Raw genomic sequence first — 23814 nt, 5'->3', positions numbered from 1 at the left:
TATTCCCAAAAATCATCTCCACAGGATGGATGATATATTGATCTTAATTATCCAATCCGTAGAGGCTTATATATAGTGTATTCTATTTTATAGATGGTGTTAGAACATGCAAGTCACTTTATTAAAAGTACGGTATGGCCCACACCATAGGATGATCCAAACCGTCCATTAGATAAGCCACAACCTAAATTATTAGGTTGTGGCCCAAAAATTATTTCCATAGTTTGATGCTAACACTCCGATCTATGGTTTGTTCGGATCAACCCTCTAACATTCTGTAGACACCCCATTTTGACCGGACGTAGGTTCTAATTGCTTATACAAAGCCTCGTCAAATCGGTGAGTTGGAGTCCCAAATTGAACCCTGAAGCAGCTTATGGTCCTACCGAGGTCCCCGTAAAGTTTCGGCAAAATCTACCAAGAAATGGCAAATAGGACGAGCCGGGAAAGAGATGTATTATGAATGTATAAGGGGGGTGAGTTATCTGCAGAGTGGAATATTTAGGTGAGAAGTGGGGTGAATTATCCTGTGATGGGCGCGCCCAAGCCGAATAAGACAAATCTGGCGGGCGCGCCTCATCAAGTGGGGGTGGAGATTATCAGCATTTCTATTTTAATATATAAAAAAAATCGAAGAGCAGAAGGGGACTATTCATCTTCGTAAAAAAGGCTCCAGAGAGAGAGAGAGAGAGAGATCTGAGAAAAGGGAAATCCCTCAAACTCATATTCATCTTCTCCGATTGGAATCTCACCGGATTCCGGCCAAGTCCTAGCCGGAATTTTCACTTTGATTACCCTATTTTCTTTCCTTCTAAGCTTCTCCGGTCGTATCTCATCACTGATACCTTCTTCTCCGTCATTACCTCTGCAATTTCTAACCCTAACTCGTTCCTTCTCTATCACTATCTCTATTTCTTAGATCTATTACAAATTATTTGAAAAATCTCTTAGATCTAAGGTATTGGAGGAATTTCTGAGGTTTGTAAAGAAGATTGAGAGAGATCTGAGAAGAGAAAAAAATAAAAATAAAAGAACAGAGAGAGAGTAGATCTGAAATAGAAACCCTCGTCTGAAACTCTAACTCTCGGTTTTTCTTATCCTCCGATCGATCTCGCCTGAGATCCGATTTAGTTCCGGCCATTCCTCTGTTTTTTTTTCAGATCTAGCTACCTCAGTTGCCACGGCTAGGATCTGACCTCCTTTTTCTCCAAGTGCCGTTTCAAAGTTTCTTCTCCGGCAAGTCATTGTTCTCCGACGAGATCTGTCGCCATTTCCGATCGAGCGCAGAAGAGTTCTTCAACAGTTAGGAATCAAGAGAATTTCAGAGGAGCAATTTCAGATCTAGAATTTTAAAGAAGAAGATCATTTTCTTTTTTTTTTGTTCTTTCTTCAAATCAGGTAAAGTCCCTAACCTGCTCTTGTTTCGATTTGGTGTTCGTGCGGCTGTCTATGATTAGAAGTTGTTAGGTAGATTCTTGAGTTTTGTTTTTAAGGCATGATTATAGTTTTTAATCTCATGATTCCGGTATTTCTTCTTAATTCGTAGTCGGAATATAGATCTAGCTAAATGTGACTGATACAGGTTGTGTGAATAGAGCTGGATGTTTGCTAATTGTTGCAATTTCTTTGAAAAATAAAAGATCTATACTTCATTTCCATTTTAGTTCCATTTTCATGGAGATTAAGATTTCATGTTGTTTTCAGCAAAGTTTTGGCAAGGTTTGTGAAGATGGAATATATGAGATGGTTTCTTTCATTGTTCTGATTTTTCCCTTTACAAAGTTATTTTGGATAATTTGTTTTGAGCTTGTAAAGTTGTATCAGCTTATAAGAAATTCTTATTGTCATTAAATTTGAGTTTAAGGTTAGAGTTGATCCATTGCATGAGGGATTCAACAACATGATTCCATTCCAAAGTACGTTATGCATAGTTCATGTGTGATTCCTATTATTACTTTTTGGGAAGAAATGTTGTCAGTTCATGGCAAAATACTGAAGCATCATAAATTTCACAAGTCATGCCTATCATTTGAATTTTGGAAACATTGACATTTGTTAATGAGAAACTAGTAAGTATAACCTTCTTCAGTATTGGAATTGACATGTGTTAAATAGTCCTATAGGCTGAATCAAATTTCAAGTGGTTGAATAAGGTTAACTGGCAGTTAGAATGTAAGAATTCAAAAGAAAAATCAATTTTTATAAGGTTCTAAAAGTGATGAGATTCCAGATTTTGAATCCATACCATAAATTTTGCCATGTACAGTCAAAACCTGTCTAGAATCATTTAACTGGAGCAATTTAATCATAGACTGGAAAGGTTCTTATCGACACAATTTACAGTTGTAATTTGTATTCTGTTCAGAAGCATCATGCTCCTATCCTATGAGCCATTTTACTCTACAGTTATGATTTGCATTTGATTAAAAAAAAAAAACAAATGTGTAATTGTTTGCCCTCTTTGGAAATGGTATACTACTACTCATGTGTGGCTGTGAATTACATTTCTATGAAATCCCTTAGCAAAGCCTCATTTGATATTCAGTCCTTGGGTAGGAGATACTTGAATGTTCAATTGTGTCAATACCATGTACAAAATTTAAAAAAATGAGGTTAATATGAATGAGTTGTTGTACTTGGAGGAGCATGGTGGTCATAATATTTTCTTTAGGACATTTTCGTAGGAAATGTACATTTTGCAACACAGCTTATGGCTTATGCACTTAGAAAACTGGGTTGTCCTTTAACTTCATGTACAAACTTCTAGAATGGATACAATTATGAGTTATGAACAGATAAGTGTGTTAATAAAGGGAATAGACACTCAATGTATTTATAGGGCTCTTCTCACTTGGCTGAAACCAATTCTAAATATCCAAAACTAATTCATAATATTTTGGGATGTTTCATAATTGAATTGATAGTGGACTAGATTTTTTGGAAAATCTAATGGTGTCCATGTTCTTCCTCTTTTAAACAACAAACATGGGTGAATGTTTATTGCAATACCTAATTTAAAGCCATGTTATTTCCTAATCTGTGCCAATGAATTTACAATTATGTCACCTGTATAATTTGTCCTTATAATATTTGCCAAGCTTTACTGTTGGAGAGAGGTTGCTTACTGATATTCTTATCGACTACAGGTAGATTGGTTCATTTGAAGAAGCAGCGGAAGAGGAAGAATAGAGAAATGCAATGAATGCATAAATTGCCATATTTCTCTTCTTCTTAGCAATTGTTTATGTTTCTGTATTTGATCCATCAATGGTAGGAAACATCTATTTTTATTTATCTGGTGACAAAGGAAGAACAAATATGAACGAGAACTTGTACAAAGGAGAAGAGACGCTTGTAACAAAGTTCCAAAATCTGGAGGAAAATATGGCTGAGGAAGGGGTTAAGAAGACTTCCTTGATGGATCTTCCAGTGGATCTTTTAGAGTTAATTGTGTTAAGACTTTTTCGAGTGGATCTTCTTCGTCTTTCTCCTCTATGTAGAATATGGCGAGAGATCGCCCTTCCAGTCCGTCCCATAGACAACACGCCATTGCTTATGTCCATCTGCGCTAGAAGAAAATTGTGTAGTTTCTTCGATCCTATTCGCAAGATATTTCACAATATACACGACTTCCCAAACTTAAAAGCTTCTACTGTGCATTACTCCAAAGATGGTTGGTTGCTAATGTCTCAATCCAAAAAAGAATACTCCACATACTTCTTCTTTAATCCTTTCACAAAGTCAAGAATCCAACTTCCTGATATGTTTGAAGATAAGGGCTTTCATGGCGTTGCCTTCTCATCTTCTCTCACTTCTTCAGACTGCAAAATTGTGGCATTGGAAGGTAGTGGTTCCACCACGGTTACTATCCGAACTTGTTGTCGTGGGGATGAGAGTTGGACTTCTGATACCTTAGATAGCAATCCATGGTTTGCTGCTTCGCACTGTAACCTGGTTTTTTATGACGACGTTTTCTATTGTTTAGGAATGGATGGACGGTTAGGGATTTTTGATCCTAGGAATGGTGTTTGGTCAGTACTTTCAAAGCCCACTTACGAGGAGTTTTGGGAAGAAAATGATGCCTGGGTAGATTTAATGCAAAACTCTACTGGTCAGAATTTCCTAGTAGAGTGTGGCGGAAAGCTTGTGTATGTGTTTATTGGTTATCATGGAAGGTTAATTAAAATTTTCTGCTTGAATCGTTCTGAGATGATATGGGAAGAAATTGACTCAATGGGAGATCAAACGATGTTCCTTAGTCACAAATCATCTTTCTCAACAATCATTCCCGTGGAAGGAATGCAAAATAAGATTTTTTTCCCTCTATTATGTGGTGGCGAAGATTGTTCCGTATTCTACTCTTTTGAGGACCGCAGATTCTTTCCCTATAAAGATTTTTCTCAGACTAAGGGGTATCGCTTTAGCACCTGGATTCAACCCAGCTGGTCTAAACCTTCGCATGAATTGCTCCACTGGTGAATGGTTGAATTGCCCGAATGGTTTGATAAGGTATGCATACAATGAACATCTTGAATATTATTTTAATTGAACAATAATTTGTTAGAGAAAAAAAGCTTCAGTTTGATATTTAGTACCATTCATTCCTTTTCTATAATCTGCATTTGTATACAATTTTATTTTTTCTACATAGGTGGCGTTGATATTTCCACCCCTTAGTTTTAGTATCTTCCACCATCTCTCCATTGAGAATTTTTTTAGAGGCTGCTACAATCCATACGACTTGTGCCATTCATTGAATGATTTTCTAAGAAAGAGAAGGGTATGAATATCAACTCAATATATTGTTGTATTTATATTTTTGTTATTTAGAAATCATTCTATTTACTTCATAGTAGTAGATAATTAAGATATCATGATTGCAATATCCACTACATCTTACATCTTGGAATTGAGAGAAAAGTGCCTGTAACTAATGATCCTTCGGATGTATTCTGTCCAAACTCAAAGCTGTATTGAGATTTGATGCACTTGTATATGCAATGCAAGCTATGACCTCCCATTAAAAAAAGCTATGACCTCCCATAAAAAGTTTTGTATAAGTCGCCTTTTGAAACACTGACGATAACCTCTCTCTAACTCTCTCACCCTCTTCATAAGGTTTACGAGTAATATTATATACCGTTGGGGCTCTAATGATTAATATTGTTGGTGTTTCTGAAAATCTGGGTCGTTACAGCTAGTGGCCGCATTTTATATAAGGTATTAGCGAGTATTAATTACAAGATAGGTGTTGTCCCTCCCCTACCCTAGCAATGTGTCACTTCTTTTGCCCAACCCTTTGTCCTTGCCCTGCCCACGGAAATGGTGCACCTGGTTTTATACTTATTTGTCAAGCAAGAAAAAACCCCATAACCTCTTACTACTACTGCCAGGAGGGTGTCTCGTCTAGTGTTGCTACCCTTCCTGCATCTTCCATTGGTTCCGTTGCCACTGCCACACTAGATGGTTACTGCGACCACCACAACGACTTCCACTAAAAAGACCAAACAACATTTACTACGTACCTGCATACATCATGTACTTACCTACAGTATGTACCTTAAACAACATTATTGTTCACATGTATGTACTTTAACAACGTTTCCTAAGAAGGTACTCTCATATATCACTGGATTTTTGTTTTAAGTATTAGAAACAATTAGAGTATAAATTATCAGCATAGGAACAATGTTGGTTCCTTGTCTAAGCATTAAGATATACGAGATATGGAGCATTAATTAGTAGAGCCCCAACTATACTTCGGTTTGAGCTAGACCTAAGCCCCCTATCTCTTTTCTAGTCTAACTAGGACACTTGAAAGATGGAACCCATCAAAACACTTAGGAAACAAGAGTATTAGGTGGTGTTTTCAATATCAAAACTAGTAGCTAGAAATGTAAGAACTGCATAAACTTCAAATTTCATAATTAATCAGATATCATAAAAATATTGATTTACCTCTAACAAATATGTTAGATGTGTGTATGTGTGTATGTTGCCTAAGGGCATAGTGGTCATTTTATCTTCTGTCTTTATATAAATACATAATTGAGGGGGAGATACTCCAACTCACTCTTTCTTTCCACTCTCTTCTCTTCTCTTCTCCTTCCACATGGTGTCAGAGCCCTAGGGTTTGGATCCCTAGGGACCAACATCGTTCCTCCTTCCCCTTCTTATTCCTCTTCTTTTTTTTTTCTTCTAAAACACTAACCCTATGCATCTTCTCTCCTCCTCCTCCCTCTCTACCCTCGCTCACCAGCCCCCCCTCCCCTGTCGGGACCTCCACCCGGCCCAAAGTCCCCTTGCCCCTCCCGTAAATAACCTCCCCCCTTCCTTCTGACCTCCACACCCCCTCTCACCCCCCGTAAACCGTCCCCTCCCTCCCCTCTCCTTGTTCCCCTCCCCACCCCCCGTAAATAACCCCCTCCCCCCGACCTCCCTGTTCCCCCCTTGCCCCCGTAAATTACCCCCTACCTCCCCGACCTCCCTGTTTCTTCTCGCCCCCCCACCCCACCCCTCTTGTTTCACCTCCCCTCTCTCTCTCTCTCTCTCTCTCTCTCTCCCTCTTATCCTCCCTTCTTCTCTTCCCCCTTCTAACCCTCTTCTCATGACCTAAATCCTCTTTACAAACCTTTTTTTTTCTTATGTTTGCGGCTCCGATTTTGGCCCATTCTCTTCGATTCATCTCTCTCATTATGTCTTCGCCGGATATATCTTGTTTTAACATCCCTCTTTATTGGAGCCGCGGTCTTCTTTGCGGACCTCTCGCATGATTCTTGTCTTTTCCTCATTTTCTTGTTCTTTCTTGCTAGTGTGGCTGTGGGTCTCTCTCTCTGATCTTTAGTTATCATAGATCCTCCTGCTCTCCCGGATCCCCATGTTAGCCCGTCCCTGCTGACAATGCCTCCACTCTACCTACGACTCTTTCCTCGAGCTACTCTCCTTCATCCTATTCTCCCTCGTTGGAGCAGTCTTTTCCTCAGATGACCTCTGAGAAATTGGATGGCTCCAATTATCTCAGCTGGCGCTACGCTGTTGAGACCTATTTTCTTGCCAAGGGTTGGGTGTCCCTTATTGAGCGTGATCCTCCTTCCTCTTCAGACCCGTCCTATGATAGATGGCGGTAGGGCGATGCTATAATCCGCACCCTCCTCAGGCAGAGTATGGTTCCTGCTGTTGCACGACTGATGATGAGCCTGCCCTCGGCCAAGGCTATTTGGGTTCACACTGCTCTGCTTTAATCTGTGGTTTATAACCTTACACGTATCTTTGCTACTTATTCACAGTATGTACCTTGAGCGTGGGAATGACTCTCTGCCCACCCACTCTAGCCCTCTTCGCCTCTCTTTGCCAGCAGTTGGACGCTTTCATGCCTCTTACCTCTTATCTCATCGTCCTTGCTCGTCAGCGGGACCAACGCAGGGCTATTCTTTACCTTCACTCCTTGGGATCAGACTTCTTACCTTTTCGCCAGCAGCTCCTTGGACCAGGCCGATCATTGTGTCTTTCTGGGACACTCTCGTACTTAGAAGGGTTACAAGTGTTACAGCCCTGGATTTCGCCGTCTTTTTGTATCCGCAAATGTTGTCTTATCGAGTCTCTTTCCTTCTTCTCTCCTCCTGCGCATGGCGCTCCTATCTCTCCTTCATGTCTCCCTCTCCCCTTTCCGGTTCTTCCTGACCTGGTTTCTCCGGATCTTCCTCCCTTAGATGCCCTTGTCGGAGACCTTTCCTTCCCAGGTTTCGGCAGTTCCTCTTCCGCCCGCTACTACGAGGGTCTATCAGCGGCATTAGCGAGCAGATCCTCCTCCATCTCCTATCGAGGCGTCGTCTCTTCAGCCGGAGATCCTGGCCTCTAACCCTCAGGTACCTTCTCTTTCTTCTGATGTAGCTGTAGATGCTCTTATTGCCTCACACACTCGTTCACGCACTACTGCTCATCTTATTTCATCTTATGTTTCGTATGATCATCTTACCCCTTCATTTCGTGCTTTTGTCTCCTCTTTGTCTTTTGTTTCCTTGCCTAATTTTGGACAGGAGGCTCTTGCTCACCCTGGGTGGCGTTTTGCTATGGACAGCGAGATGGATGCACTTAGGGCCAATCATTCTTAGGATATAGGTTCCCCCTCCTCCTGGTGGTCACCCTGTTGGTTGTAGATGGGTCTCTGCCATCAAATATTTTTCAGATGGGACGGTTGAGCGCCTTAAGGCACGCTTGGTTGCCAAAGGATACGCACAGACCTATGTGATTGACTACCATGAGACCCTCTCTCCTGTTTCGAAGATTCCATCAGTGCGCGTTTTTATTTCTCTTATAGTCAATCATGGCTGGCCATTATATCCGCTAGACGTAGAAAATGCCTTCCTCTATGGAGATTTGGCTGAGGAGGTGTACATGGAGCAACCTCCTGGTTATGTTGCTCAGGGGAAGATGTCCTCCTCCGTATATGGGCTTCGGAAATCATTGTGGTCTCAAACAGTCCCCTTAAGCCTGGTTTGGAGGTTCAGTGAGGCCCTCATGAGATATGGCATGAGGCAGTGTGCAGTTGACCATTCAGTTTTCAGCCATCAGTCGGGGCTGGTCATGTACTCCTTATAGTGTATGTGGATTACATTATTATCACAGGGAGTGACACAATTGACATTCGGTAATTGAAGATTTTTCTGTAGAAAGAGTTCTTCATAAAAGATCTTGGTCATCTTCGATACTTTTTAGGGCATCATGAGATATGGCATGAGGCAGTGTGCAGTTGACCATTCAGTTTTCAGCCATCAGTCAGGGGCTGGTCATGTACTCCTTATAGTGTATGTGGATGACATTATTATCACAGGGAGTGACACAGTTGACATTCAGCAATTGAAGATTTTTTTGCAGAAAGAGTTCTTCATAAAAGATCTTGGCCATCTTCGATACTTTTTAGGGATTGAGGTAGCTTACTCGGTACTAGCGTCTCGCTCTCACATAGGAAGTATGTGTTGGAGGAAAACAAAGAGAGCGATCTCAAGGGGGACGGAAGTCAAAGAACTCCAAGTGGCGGTCTAGAGGCTCCCTGGTGGGCCAGCCGATCAGCCTCAACATCAGCAGACCTCCACACTTGCTGACGTCGTACCCTATGGACCTTCAATCCTCTTGAGGATTTGTTCGATCGCACCGGCACATCTCCATAAGAGAGAGAGAGATCTTAAAGAGGAACCGATCTTTGGAAACCCTAACCATAGAAAATCCAAAATCCCAGAGAGAGGTATGAAAGAGGAACCACGATGGAACCTCCACCCCCCCATCAACACCACCACCACTGCTCTCCTCCACCGCCCCACTACCCCATCCCTAGCTCCAACCCTAACCCGCCTCCATCTCATCTTCCTCCTCCACTGCCCGACCCCCACCCCCACTACCCTACTCCACCGCCACGCCATCCTAACCATAACTCTAATCCTAACCCTCACCCACCTCATTCTCCACCACCGCCCCACCCCCACCTCCACTACCATACTCCTTTGCCCCACCCCTACCAACAGTTCCCTCCTCCGCCATCTCACCATCGTCAGCATAACTTCATCCCTAACCCCACTCGGCACATCTCCAATTTTTGTTGATCTCTACTGCTGGATCACAGTTGATAGGGCGAAGACCTTTGTAAGATATGAGGGGACCAAAAAAAGAATGGCGAGAGGAAAAGATAGTGGCTGGGCGTCGAATATGGTGGGACAGGGGGGATTTGTTGCACATGGATCGACGGTGGAAAATGCGCTGGATAGTGAAACCAGCGCAGAGAGTTTCGAATTACCAGTGCTATCTTGCGTTGATTCAGCCCAGCTGGTAGAAAATGGACATGTGGAGGTGACCTGTCAAGATATGTTGCTAGCTGGTGAGGAGGAGGTGATAGGTGGAGATAAAAGGCCACTTGAGTACCCTGCAAGGTATTTCGAAGATCAAGGGGAAAAAGTTGAGAGACACGTGGATTCGGGTGAGCGGTGGAAGTTGCATAAAGAGGACCTCAGAGCTGGTATGCTAATAAGTAGTGAGGGGACCAATGGAGGGCTATGGGTGGATAGAAATTCAAAATTTTGTTGTGAAGTCAATGGAGAGTGGGAATCAGAAGCATAGTAGTGGTCTGATGATGTTGACTTTGGATTGGCAAGTTTCTTAGTGGGCCATATGCATATAGGAGAGAGGCGATGTGAAGTGTGCGTGGAGAATTTCTCAAACCTTATTGGGCTAAATACCTTTTCAGACAGTACTGGGTTGACTCGGTATCGAAGGGATGTTGGGGGGATAATGTGGGAATCAAGAGGGGAGAGGAATGAGCCCTCAGAAGGAATGACAAACAGTAAAGCTTGTAAAAATGCTCCTCCGGCTTTATAAGAGAGCTTGTCCCTTTCTCTCTACAGTATATAACTCCATGGTCTACCTGCTCAAATTTATGACGAGAAGGAGTCTTTCTTTCGGGAGGTCATGGCCTTCATTCTCAGTTCATTCTCCAGCTAAGGAAGATGCTGTGGTGAGAGTCCCTTCTAAAAAGATTGCTGGTTCATCTTCTCGAGCAGAGATCGAGGTTGCCCATGCTTTGGTCCAATCTAAGTATAATGCGGCAGCTTCTGCTTCAATCAGCAATTAGTCTAGACAGGAAGGGGGGGTTAGTCGCGCTAGACTCTTTTGGACTAGGTTGGACTTTAGGAGTGCCGGGTTAGTCGGGCGCGATTTTCCGCTCCCACTCTCAAATACAGTGTTAGTCTGATGGGTAGGGATTTTGTGTAAAGAATCCCCAAAATACCCTAGCGCTTAGTAAAATCGTTATACGGAAATCCCGTCTGGAAGGGTGGAACTTGAAACATCGACCGAATTGCTCTCTCTTCTCAACCCTTGCAGCCTCTCTTTTTCCACCGAGCAAATAACTTTCCTTCCTCAACCCTAGCAGCCATCTCTCTCAAATCACTCTTTTTCCTCAACCTTAGTAGCCATCTCTCTCAAATCACTCTCCTTGCCCAACCCACTCCGAACAGCACTCAAGGCAGTGGAAGGAGCCTCCCTCTCTCTCTCTCTCTTGCGCTATTTGTGGGGCTTTTTACAGCAGAAATACATATGTATTTTTGGGCCTTTTTCTGTCATCGATCGTTTTGCAAAAGGAATACACAGATGACTCATATGCTATTTGCTGAGGACTTTGGGTTCTTGTTTGTTGAATGGGTTCTCTGTTTTTTGGTATTTTTTATCTTGTTTTGAGTGCTTGTAAATGACGGTTTGGCTTGATTTTTAATAATTTGAAAAAAACATTATCCATGTTGCATTGATGTTTAATAATATGGAAAAATATTGTATCAATAGTTCTGTGGGAAGTTGTGGCCTTATCTTTTTTATTGTTTTTGGTTTGGAGATCAGTAGGGGAAGATACCCACTAGCCGTTTGATGAAATGTCTCAGGGTATTTTAACTCTGAAACAATCTTTTGGCATTAGAGTAACCATCAAGGCTTACACTTTGCTCAACCAAGAACACTGCCTGGCTGTTGCCTTTAACTGGATTCTCTTCAGATCAGTCAGTACAAGAGACTTTGATTGAATTAAATGCAAGAAGATAGGAAACTAGTCGTGCACTGTAATTGTTGGATGGTAGCTATTCTTGTCTTCAATATTATTGAATATTTTCTCCCAATATTTCTATTTGGTCCCCTAATTGGGGTCCACAAACTCCCAAACTCCCTATGGTAATAGTGACAAATGAAAATGTAAGACTTTTTTTAGGACTTAAGAATCCTCATTTCTTCACTCTGAAATCCCTGTTCTAGGAGTCCTAGGCATTCCCAGAGTGACCAACAATCCGCTGGACTTTCCTAGAATTACCAGGAGTCCCAAGTATTCCCAGAGTGACCAAAAATCACGCACGACTAACCCCCCCGAAAGGTACGCATGGTTTATATAATAGCTATCAGTATGGATTGTTTCCTTCGTTGGTGACATGCAAAGTGCAGGTGAAGGCACAAGGATTCCCATTCCCAAAAATAGATTTGATGCCTGAGCAGTTTTAGATCCAAAGCCAGATCCAACAGTTTTCAGTTAACATGAGTATGGGTCTCTGGCAGTGGTAGAGGGGAGCACGGAATCAGAGGATGATGGGGATTTTGACGGATTGGCGATAGTGCCTCAATCGGAGGAAACACTCATGATTGCTTGGTAGAATCCGGAAGAAGACAGTTGATATTTTCGTAAATCATGTTTTGTTAACAAGTAAGATATTGGAGCTAGCTATTGTCGGTTTGGAAGAGTTTTGAGGGGCTTGTTCAGACAGGCAGAAGTAAGAGAATTCCATCAAAGAGACTCGTCGGACTTGAACAACTTGGAAGCGACAAAGATGTTAAGGGAATTAACGAGGTTACAATCAGTGATTAACTATGAGAGGGTAAACCAAAGAAAGTTGAACGCAAAAGGAAAAGAAATGGGAGGCAGAAATTATTCCTAGGGGAAAGGAAAATATAGAAATCGTAATCAGTGAAGATTCTATCTTGGATTGTGAACAGATTGGGCTCTTTAGAGAAAAAAGGTTCATGTCAAGGAGTTGGTTAGGAATTGCAAACCAGAAATTTTGTGCATTCAAGAGACTAAGATGTCAAATTGGAACGGGGCAGAGACCATAGGTCTGGGGTTACAAAGTCACTGGGATTTTGTGGCCTTGGATGAAGTAGGAGCATAAGGAGGAATCCTAGGAGCATGGGATGCATCTACTTTGGAGTTATCTGACTCATGGAATTGTAGCTTTTCTGTGTCAGTTGTTCTAAGAAACCTGTGTAATAATTCATTGTGGACATTCTCAGGTGTTTATGTCCCAATAATAAGGGAGGAAAAACATCTACTATGGGAGGAGTTGGAATCAGTTAGAGAAGCAGTCTAACCCTTGGTGTACAGGTGGGACTTCAATGAAATAAGAATGATAGAGGAGAGGATGGGGTGCAGCAAATTTATCCAATATATGAGAGCCTTTGTCAAATTTATTAGTTTTCATGAATTGATTGATCTTTCTTTAACGGGTGCGCAATTCACTTGGGCCAGAAGTGTTAGTCGTAGTAGAGTAGATCGATTTATGATTTGTCCTTGTTGGCTCGGTAGTTTTCCCAAAGTTTGTCAAAAAGTGGTCCCTCATACTGTATCTGACCATCGACCCCTTGTGTTGGACTTGAGGTTGGAGTCTTGGGGTCCTCATTTCAGATTTGAGATTGCTTGTTTGGAACACCCCAAGATGGAGGAAAGATTATGAGAATGGTGGGAAGAAGATGAGGCTTTTGGACTTGTAGATGTGATAATTGGGATTATGCTAAGAGAAAGTTAAAGGAATGGATTACGGAGAATCAGATTGATGGGGACATCAACAATGGGCGTGGATTAAGGGTTTACAAGCGTAGACGTGGATGAGACTGATGGCGGGGACTCTTGCATGGGTCACATACATTGTCATCTTTTTTTTATTATTATTTACTTTCTATTTTCGTCATTTTATTTGTAGCCTACTTTTTAGGCATCAAATCTCATCCGTTTGGCGTGTTTTTGGTATTATTAGAAAGGTTTCTCAATTAACTATCTAATGGGCCCAAGATCACATGATTTGGATGTGATTTGAGCAAGTTATGAGTGTTTTTAGGAAGTGGTATAGGTCTATTACGGGATTACTATTTAGGTAAGTTTTTATCTTTATTTAGTTTTACTTTAGATCAGATGAATGGTTGAGATTAGTTTTGAACTTTAAGTTATCTTCTAGGGTTTCTTTTCTTCTAAATACATCTTATGAAAGCAATGTAAGAGACTTTTGACTGTTGAATAAGGAATTAAAGTTTTTTTTGCAAAAGAAGCTATTGAAGCTTGGAACTTCTTCTCTTCTCTCTTCTTGGTGGCTTGGAGCCATTATTCTCAATCCCCTCTCATCTTCTCACTTCTCACTTCTATTCTCCTCTCAAATCAGCCATAAACAAGTAAGTCATTAGTTCTTCAATTTTTGTGTGTTCTTGAACCCTAAAATACAAAAACCCAAAATCCAAATATCTCCTACATCATTTAAGATCTCATCTTGAAACTTTGAAGGACTTATTTTGGGATTAAACCTTAGCTATAACAATCAAAATTCATAGTTTTACAACCCCTTTCGAGGCTAATCAAATTTTCACACCTTTCAAGCCCTAAAATTTGCTTTTGGAGATTGAAAGTGTAATCGACCAACGTAGCAGCCCACTAAACCTGAAAATCTCATTTATTTCATCATTTAAACCTATTATCTTTCAACCCACAGCAGTTTACCCAGAATTTCTAGATCTGTCCAAATTACCAAAATACCCTTTTAGCCTAAATTGGACCCATTTGACCCCGTTTTGTTGCTGCAGAAATTTATTACTTTTTTTTCATTGGATTATTGCTGATTTCTCATCAAATTAAGTTTTAGTTCATAGGTTTTGGTACTGTTTTAATTATTCTACTTGGTCGCACGTTTAAAACCCCGTTTTAGCCTAATTTTGCCCATAACTAGTTACCCGAAGGACCCTTTAACTGTCGACTAATTTGTTTAAAGTTTATTTCATGCTAATTGTGTTCTTTCTCATTATTTAATGCAAATTTAAGCCTCAATATTGCTGCTGTCCGCCAATTAATTCTGCCTTAAATCAACCCTAGTTACCCAGTAGGTGTCTTTAGCCTCTTAAGAGTTAGCCCTAAACTTTCCTAGAAGCCATTATCCCATTAGGAGTCTAGGATTTTCCCTCGTTTAGGTATTGTCCTGCATCACAGATGGTTGGGAAGAGAAAGTCGTGGGTTCTTTTTAGAATAAAGGAGATTACAAGTAAAGAGGACGATGGTTCAGCTAGTAGAGAGGATGTGGAGGAGGTTGTGCGCCTGAAAGAAGAGTACAATAATACTCCTCTTCATGAGGAAATCACTTGGAGACAAAAATCAAGGGTGGCGTGGTTAAAAGGAGACAAGAAAAACGACTTATTTTCATGGAATAGCAAGTGCAAGAAGGCGTGGTAACAGAATTGGCTCTTTGGAGGTAAATGAGTCAATAATGGAAAAAAGGAGGAATTAATTGAAGAAATTTTGGATTTTTATAAGCGGCTATACTCATATGAAAAGATAAGTCGCCTTGTTCCTGGGAATGTAAAGTTTGGATGTCTGTGTGAGGATAACAGAATCACACTTGAAAGGTCTTTCTCAGAGGAGGAAATAGAAAAGGGGTATTCTCCTTATGTGGGGATAAAGCTCTGGGACTCGATGGTTTCTACCTTGCCTTCTTTCAAAGCTGACATTTTGTGATTTTTCAAAGAATTTCATGATGGAATGGATCTAGATAAGGGAACGGGTGCTACGTTCATTGCCTTGATTCCCAAACTGAAAGGGGCATCGAAAGTAGCAGATTTCCACCCTATTAGTTTGGTGGGCTGTTTGTACAAGGTTTTAGCGAAGTCCTAGCGGAGTGATTGAAAATAGTCCCCCCCTTGATGTTTTTCCTAGCCAGTCTACATTCATACCACCATGGTTTTAAATTTCGGTTTCGGTACCGGTTTCAGACCCAACCGAAATTGAAATTTCGGCCGAAATCTGGCGAAACCAAAACAATACTATTTTATTCAGTATAAATTTCGGTCGAAATTTCGGAAAAATATTAATTTGATTAAAAAAAAAACAAGTTTTTGCGTGAAATCTCGGGGAAAAAAGAAATTTCGACCGAAATAAAATACCATTTCGGGTATTGTTGATTTTGGTGTCGGTCTCCACCCGAAATTTAAAACCATGCATACAAATCAACTCAACTCAACAAAACCTTTGTCCCAAACTAGTTGGGGCCGGCTAAATGAATCCGTCAGAAAAATTTCATGAAGAAGGTAAAAGGAATCTACCCGGCTCTAATCTCGGCTCTAGTTGGGTTCTTCTACGTGGATCATTTTCTTCCGTTCTATCCTATCCAAGGTCATGTTCTCTGTTATGTTCCTAGCTATCAAGTCTTTCCTCACTATTTCTACCCAAGTTGTTGTTTCTACCCAAGTTGTTTTCGGTCTGCCCCTACCTCTTTTACTCTATCAATTTGGCACGAGCCGCCTCTTCTCACTGGAGCATCCAAAGGCCTACGTTGGATATGTCCAAACCATCTTAAGCGGTGCTCTTTCATCTTCTCCTCAATTGGTGCCACCCCCACCTTTTTACGAATGTCTTCATTTTTAATTCTATCTAACCTTGTGTGGCTGCACATCCATCTAAGCATTCGCTTCTCCTCTACGCTCATCTTATGCACATGTTGCTTCTTGGTGGAGTTAGTGGCCGCACATTCTTTTTACATTAGACCAACTCCTCCTTGTGTGGCTGCACAGGCGGAGTTAGTCTACCTTCATACATGATAGGTAAATTCTTGATTGTTCCCTGGTTGCAAACGAGGTCGTGGATTGTTACTCTAAGTTAGGAGAAAGGGGTAGAGTCTGTAAATTGGATATGGAAAAAGCCTACGATCGACTAGAATGGGATTGCCTCGATTACTTACTAGGTAGAATGGGGTTTGGCAGTAAATGGAGATTGTGGATAATGAAATGCTTATCATCTGCGTGGTTTTTTTGTCATCATCAATGGTGACCCTAAAGGCTTTTTTAAGTCTTCCAGAGGTCTTAGACAAGGAGATCCGTTGTGGTCTTTTCTTTTTGTCATAGTGGCTCAGACTCTGCGTAGGTTGATGGAAAAAGGAAGTGCTAAGGGGCTAATAGATCGGTTTAAGATTGGAGAGAATGGGGCCATTCTATCTCACTTGTAGTTTGTAGATGATACTCTCCTCTTCAGCTCGTCCGATCCGGTAAAGATTATGAATCTCAAATCCATTTTGAGATGCTATGAATTGGTATCCATTCAAAGAACGAACTTTCATAAATTAAGTCTTTGGTATTAACCTTGATTTTGAAGTGGTGCAAGGAATTGCAGGGATTATGGGCTGCAAAGTGGATAATCTCCCTTCCATTTACGTTGGTTTGCCTTTGGGAATGGGGAGACCAAAGAAGGTGTTTTGGGAGTCTATTGTTGGGAGAATTGAGAAAAGACTAGACACTTGGAAGCGAAATTTAGTGTCGAGAGGAGGTCGCATAACTCTAATTAAGGTTGTGTTGGCTAATATTCCAGTGTATCATTTATCCCTTTCCAAATGCCCCATGAGTGTTGTGAACCGATTGGAGCAAATTCAAAGAAGTTTCTTATGGGGGTACCGACAAGAAGGGATTTCCACTTGTCAAATGGGAAGAAGTTTGCAAACTGATCAACTCGGTGGCCTTAGGATCAGAAAGATAAAAGAGATGAATTAGGCTCTTCTTGGTAAATGGCTTGTGAGATTTGGGGAGGAGTATTCTCATCTATGAGCCTAGGTGATCGAAAGTAAGTATAGGTCAACTTTCGGCCATTGGGAGTCTGTGGACAAGTATAGACACAGAGAGGTCAGAGTATGGATGGACATCCTGCGGTTCAAACAAAAATTCCAAGATGGAATTAAATTCAGAGTTTATACAGGGGACCGTTTCAAGTTTTGGCATGATAGGTTGTGCTCGCAAACACCATTGAAGGAGATTTTTCCAGAGTTATTTGCAACGGTTGCTTCGCAGGAGGTGTTTGTAATAGAGTGCTCTGATCGTTGTGAAAATAAGGTAATATGGATGCCGGTGTATAGAAGAAATTTCTTTGATAGAGAGCTCAATCTGGTGGTGGTTAGGTTGCTTGAGGCCTTAGAAGGTTGGTATGTCAAACAACCCGGTCTGGATAAAGGGGTTTGGATCTGGAGCTCCTCAGGGGTTTTTTTTCTGTTAAATCCTTCTACTTCCACCTTGTGTTTTGTCTTCCTCTCTCCAGAGTAGCCAAGGTTTGGACTTTCCAAGCTCCGCTTAGAGTTTGTACCTTCGGGTGGGCTTCTCTTATGGATGGAATTCTAACGGTGGATTTCTAGCGCAAGTGCGAAATGCTGATCATTGATCACCGCACGATGTGCATTGAGGCCGGAGAGACAACCGACAATTTGCTATAGCATTGCAAAATGGTCAAGAGGTGTGTGGGGTGGACTATTGGATAGGTTAGGTATGTCATGGGTGTTTCCAGCCAAACTAGTTGACCTATTGGAAAGTTGGTCTTTGGTTCTTGGAGTAAAAAGGAGGAAATTTTAAGGAATGTATCCTTCCTAGCAACAATTTATGTGTTATGGAAAGAAAGAAATGCCCTGGTCTTCAAAGGGCATGCTTAGAGTTGTGACCATGATTTTAAATTTCGACGAAATCCGAAATTTCGGGTTTCGGTCGGGACCGACACTGAAACGTACCGTACCCGAAACGGTATTTTATTTTGTCCGCAATTTCAGAATTTCGGTCGAAATTTCAGAATTTCGGTCGAAATTTCATTTTTTTCCAAAATTTCGTCCGAAATTCCTAAATTTCACCCAAAAACCTGTTTTTTAAATTAATTAAATATTTTACTGAAATTTTGACCGAAATTACCTAAATTTCGGCTGAAATTTAGTATTGAATAAAATAATGTTTTCATCGTTTCGCCGGATTTCAGCCGAAATTTCAATTTCGGTGTGGTCTGAAACCGGTACCGAAACCGAAATTTAAAACCATGGTTGTGACTATCTTTTTGCCAAAGTGGTAGCTCTCACGATCTCATGGGTGAAGATAGTGCCGTGCTTCATATTTGAGTCCGCTTTCGATCTTTGGCATGGGTGGAGGAGGTTCTGCTTTTGTTCGGATCAGGATCCCATGATTCCGGTTTTTTAAAACTCAATTTTGGTGGCTCCAGTTTTGGGAATCCTGGCCCTTCAGGTATTGTGGGTCTTCTTAGAGACGATTTGGGATCGGTATGGTGGACTTTTCGGGTCCCACAGGAATGGTAGACGCTATTGAAGCTGAAGCGCAAGCCGTCTGTCAAGGGATCAAGCTCCTGGAGCTAGAAAACTTGGACAAGGTAGTGGTGGAAGGGGACTCTCTTAATGTGATCCGTTGGCTTAGTGGTTCATGAAATGTCCCTTGGAGATTTGCTCCTTCTTTGACAAGATCCAAGACATAGTAAGCTGTCATGAGATTTCTTATCGGCATTTGAGAAGGTCTGCAAATAGAGAAGCCGGCAAGCTTGCTAGAGAAGGTGTCTCCAAAGAGGGCTTGAAGCCTTTTGATTTCCTCCCGCCTTGAGCTAGCTGGCAAGCTTGGTGTTGGGGATGCTATTTTTATTTGTATCTTACTTTTTTTATTTTTCTGTTTATAATTTGACCATCTCGGTCATTTATCAATGAAATGCTTTGTCATTCAAAAAAAGAGAGGTTTGGATCACACACTTTTTCCCTAGTTTTAATTTTTATTTATATGTTCTGCTACTTTTGCTCTTCTTGTATCTTTTTTTTAAGTCCGGGATTTATCTTAGCCTTTCTTCGACTTCACCCCCTTCTCTGAACAAGTTCTTGGTTGCACAGCAATTAAATAAACTAACAAAACTGCTACAATGCTCTTCATCTACTTCTTAACCATCTAAAGCCTCCATAGAAGCTTTTATTGTCCATCATTACATGACAGAACCCAATTACAAAAAGTGCACATTTTAGTCAGCATTTGATTACTTTTCATTTTTCAAAATGACCTAGATACCTGCCAAAAACATTTTTTAAATAAAATCTTTAGAAATTGATGAGCTTATTCCGATCTAAACCACAATTATTTAAATAATCATAAAATGGCAATTGCACAAAGAGAAGGAAATATTTACATGTTTCAGCTCAAAGGCCTAATCCACATCCACTATATGAAATAAACGATACAAGATTACTAGGAATTATCCCAATCCTACTACCCGTAACTTTATCATTTTTCAACTCAATGAGGTTACACTGTCTTGTTTCGTGCCCCAAAAGAAGAACAAAGACACCTCCGAGAACCATAGTTTCAAAATTCTTCCGCGTCATTGTCAACTCGATCGAGTTGACTCCCTTTAACCTTTGGTCGCGTTCCTGTCCGAGTTCACGTTTTGCCTTCCAAAGTCAGACAAAACTCCTATTACTCTTCAGAGTTATGCCTGTGTCGACTAAGTACTCATCGTGTCAACCTGGGTAATCAATCACGCTATTCCGAGTCAACTAAAATTTACTTGGGCAGGTTTTACAAGTTATTTTATATAATTAGGTTTGGCCTAAACCTAAGCCGCCCCCCCCCCCCCCCCCCCCCCCCGCGGCCGCCAACACACACACACAAACAACAACACACATGCACGCACACACTCACTTAGTCTAACCAGGACACTTGAAAGATGGACCCTATCAAAACATGTGAGAAACACGACACTAAACCCAACATAATCATAGCTCTAAAATCGAAGCAATGACAAGGAGATATATGAACACTGATTTGAAATGTTAACTGAATTAGATAAACCATAATCAAATCTTTATGAGAAAGAAAACCATAAAGCAGGATTATGTTGAGAAGGGTGAGTTTCTAAAACGAGCAAATCCTCGGTACGTATTACTATAGGGATTAATTTTTGCTTTAGTATCAGTAGGATAGGATCTTACAACCACATGACTCAGAATATTTAAAGGAACAACAATATGATGGGGTGAACAAGAGTATTAGGTAATGTTGCCAGTGTGAAAACCAGTAGCCAGAAAAGTAAGAACTGCATAAACGTCAAATTTCATAATTAATCAGATATCTTAAAAAATAGCGATTTATATGTAACAGGGTTTTTTTTTGTAATCAGATATCAGATATCTTACCGCAGATGCCCTTAAATAATAAGAATAATAATAATAAAACTCCTAGGGTTTTTTTTTTGGAAAGAAGCAGCCTCTAAACCCCTACTATTATCTTAATTTTCATGTTTGAAAGATTTTGGGTTTGCTTGAAGAAAGTAAAAACAACAATGCTAAACAATGGTATGTACTTTGTAGTTGCAACATTGCAAAACAACAGTATGTGTTATGTAGTTCACAAACCAATGTGTTATGAACATTAATTTTTAGAACCCCAGGTGTCTGCTGTTACTTAAGAAAGAACAAAGAGGATTTATTTAAACTCAAAAAAACTACCAATCAAATTTTGTTTTCTGCAGAATAAATGAATTCATATTAACACTGCCATTGCTCTGATATCAACGAGTTTTATATTCAGTTATAACTTTTTCTTGGGATATTCAAGCACTGAGTAAAAAAAGCATACCACGAACTGTGTTATTAATTTATCAAGATAATAGAGTTATGATTTGATCAGAGTGAACTTCATATGATTCAATTCTTTATCTAAAAGGTATTTGCCATGCCCGTCTTACCATTAGTTTCAACTGAATTTGATCATATGTTTTCTCACTGTTGTAGCCTGTGTGGCTGACAGACCATGCTATGCTGATTTATATTACACACTATTTTGTTTGTATTCTTCTATGGGTTAGTCTTGTGTTGCATCCTTCTTGACCTTGTGCTACATTCAATTTAGAGTGGGAGCTAACTTGACTTATATTGAAAGATGCATGTTTATATTTTATCTGTTTTCCATATTTGTACTGATATTGGAGAAAATGAATCTCATGCCCCTTATTGTCAGTCAGCTGTTAAATGCTCAGCATTCAATGACAAGATCGAAACTACAGAGCTTGTTTAGATGTAAGCTGCCCATTTGTAGATGATTTTGTTTTAAGTCAATGTCATATACAAAGAGGGCTGTTCTTGTGCATTTGGTACACACAAGGAGCAAAGTGATTTGAACATGGCTTCATATTAGATAATTTCTTCTTAGAGGAGAAATGATCTCGTTTTCTCATGAATCCATTTCACCTATCGTTCCTATCAGGCAAGTTAATGCCAACTCCATCCTATCGTTGCATTTCTTTTTCCTGTCACACAAGCATCTTACAGCCATCATTGTGTCCCTGATGAACCACCCATTTTCTATTCATCATTGACAACTGTCCGTCAGCCACCCCTTCTCTCCACCGTAATTGCGGAAGCAGCTTTGTTACTCATGTTTTTCGAGTTTTTTATTTCCCTTTTCATCTTATATCAGCTGTGGGGTGATTGCAAAATTTTCAACTTAGTGGTTGTGGGAGATCTTTTGCGATCAAAGGCTTCTTTTACAAACATCTAAACTTAGTGGTTAATTCCATTTCTTGCTTCCCTCTTTCATGAAATTTCTCTACATTCAAAACTTGTTGAGTCTATCATTGACTTGGTCTACCTCAAGTTGACCCAGTTGGCCGTACTTGGTCGATCAAAATTCATTTGATTCATCCAAATTAACCAAGAACTTGTTGGATCAATCATTAACCGAACTAAGTAATGGATTTTGCCCTTAGCGAGTTATGGACCAAAGGTGAGCTTGTAACAGTGATATTCACGACTTCCTCTACCTTGGAATTTAGGATTTCGAAATATATGATATGATAATTTAAGTATGCTCATCTATGAACTCACGAATTTGTAGCTTGCTGATTGCATTATGCTATTATTGATTTGTGAAGTAGAACATGTTGATGAGGTGTTTGTAAAAATGTCAGGATCAAAAGAAGGCAATCTGGGGATCAAGACTTTCGATCTGGACGAGCTCTACAAGGGTCAAAATTCTTTGTTAGTTTGAGTTTCTATCATCCCAAAGCAAGGCTGCTAGGATGAAGATATTTCAGTTTTTCAGTTTATATTATTTGTAGTAAATTCCTATCCTTTCTGATTTTGAGGCTTTTTAGGAAGTTATTATATTTAAGGAGGTAGAGCCAAAGGAAAAGTTTTATGATAGGATTTATTTTCATTTTTGGTTAAATTATTATTTTGCCATGTTCGGTTTTGTGAATAATATTTTGCATTGTATTTTTTGTTCAGATTCAAAGTTATTTAACATTTTTTTTTCGTGCTCTGCTTGTTTAAGGGAAATGTTATCAGCACTGCTGTATTTTGATGAATGATTAAGGCAATCTGGTAAAAAGTGAGCCTATGTGGCTGCTCTGTCATGCAACAACCGGTCCGCAAAATGCCTTCTGCGATGGTCCCTAGCAAATACCATTAAGATTTTCTAAAGTGCATGGTACCACAATGAAGAGGGAGGAAGGGAGGGAGTGTTACTTGTAATAAGGGAAATTTAGAGTACCAACTTATGTTTCAATTTCTCGAAAGCTTCTCTATGTATTTTTTTGGACCCACGTCTAAAATTACCATAACTTCACTTCACTTTCAAGATCAATCTTCCTTTTGGTTTTCTTCAGGAAATAAGAAATTTTCTATCGTTTGCAATAGTCTTTGAGGAAAGACAGAAATCCCACTTCTAATCTTTTTTCTACCATTTTGTAATAGTCTATGAACATATGATATCACTTCCTATTTTGGTATGATTTGAATTTTACTAGTAATACAAATCATTTTTGTCGTATAATTTTCTGTTATTGATTGTTTTACATTGCAAAAGAGAATTGGGATTTACTTTGATTTGAGTTTTTTTTTCCCATTTCATTAGATTTTGGGCCGTTTTGCTTTCTTTTGGACATAAATGTTTGAAAATCTCTAATTACATCTCCTTAAATCTCTTTAAATTAGAAAATCTCTATCTTTACATTCTCTCTCCTAAAATGTAAATTTATCTTTAAATTAGCCTCCCTCATATCTCCTTAAAACCCTATTAGGAACATCTCTCTCTCTCTCCAGTCTTAAGTTTCCATTCCTTGGCCGGTCCCAGCTCACCATTTTAGTTTAGTCCATTAAATATTCTTTTACAAAGAATAGATATCTAAAGAAACATGATGCACTATGCCACAACCGGTACACCACCAGTACAACCCCTCTCTCTCTCTCTCTCTCTCTCTCTCTCTCT

General features: G+C 40.1%; 1 protein-coding gene across 5 annotated transcripts; it reads left to right on the top strand.

Moving 5' to 3' along the window:
* Nucleotides 1-657: 657 nt before the first annotated feature.
* LOC143863646 (F-box/kelch-repeat protein At1g57790-like) lies at nt 658-23168 on the top strand. Of its 5 annotated transcripts, none has more exons than XR_013240923.1 (4): nt 658-1398; nt 3147-4509; nt 22514-22662; nt 22879-23168. XR_013240923.1 is itself a non-coding variant. In XM_077374376.1 (3 exons), the coding sequence occupies exon 2, from the start codon at nt 3268-3270 to the stop codon at nt 4477-4479; it is 1212 nt and encodes a 403-aa protein (XP_077230491.1). In that variant the 5' UTR covers nt 658-1398; nt 3147-3267; the 3' UTR covers nt 4480-4509; nt 22879-23168. The 5 variants fall into 5 exon arrangements, 3 of the variants coding, with proteins under 3 accessions (XP_077230491.1, XP_077230489.1, XP_077230490.1); XR_013240924.1 differs by lacking the exon at nt 22879-23168 and adding an exon at nt 4652-4780 and having other exon boundaries at nt 22514-22864; XM_077374376.1 differs by lacking the exon at nt 22514-22662.
* The last annotated feature ends 646 nt before the right edge of the window (nt 23169-23814 follow it).

This window comes from Tasmannia lanceolata, unplaced genomic scaffold (assembly GCF_043159265.1).
Source record: "Tasmannia lanceolata isolate RefF3 unplaced genomic scaffold, GAP_Taslan_0.1 ptg000044l, whole genome shotgun sequence".
Taxonomy (NCBI): Eukaryota; Viridiplantae; Streptophyta; class Magnoliopsida; order Canellales; family Winteraceae; genus Tasmannia; species Tasmannia lanceolata.
The sequence above is the reverse complement of the archived record's forward strand: the minus strand, read 5'-3'. Positions and strand labels throughout refer to the sequence as shown.

Excerpts from the sequence above, each read along its gene's own strand:
- LOC143863646 (XM_077374376.1), top strand. The coding sequence starts at position 3,268 with ATGGTAGGAAACATCTATTTTTATTTATCTGGTGACAAAGGAAGAACA.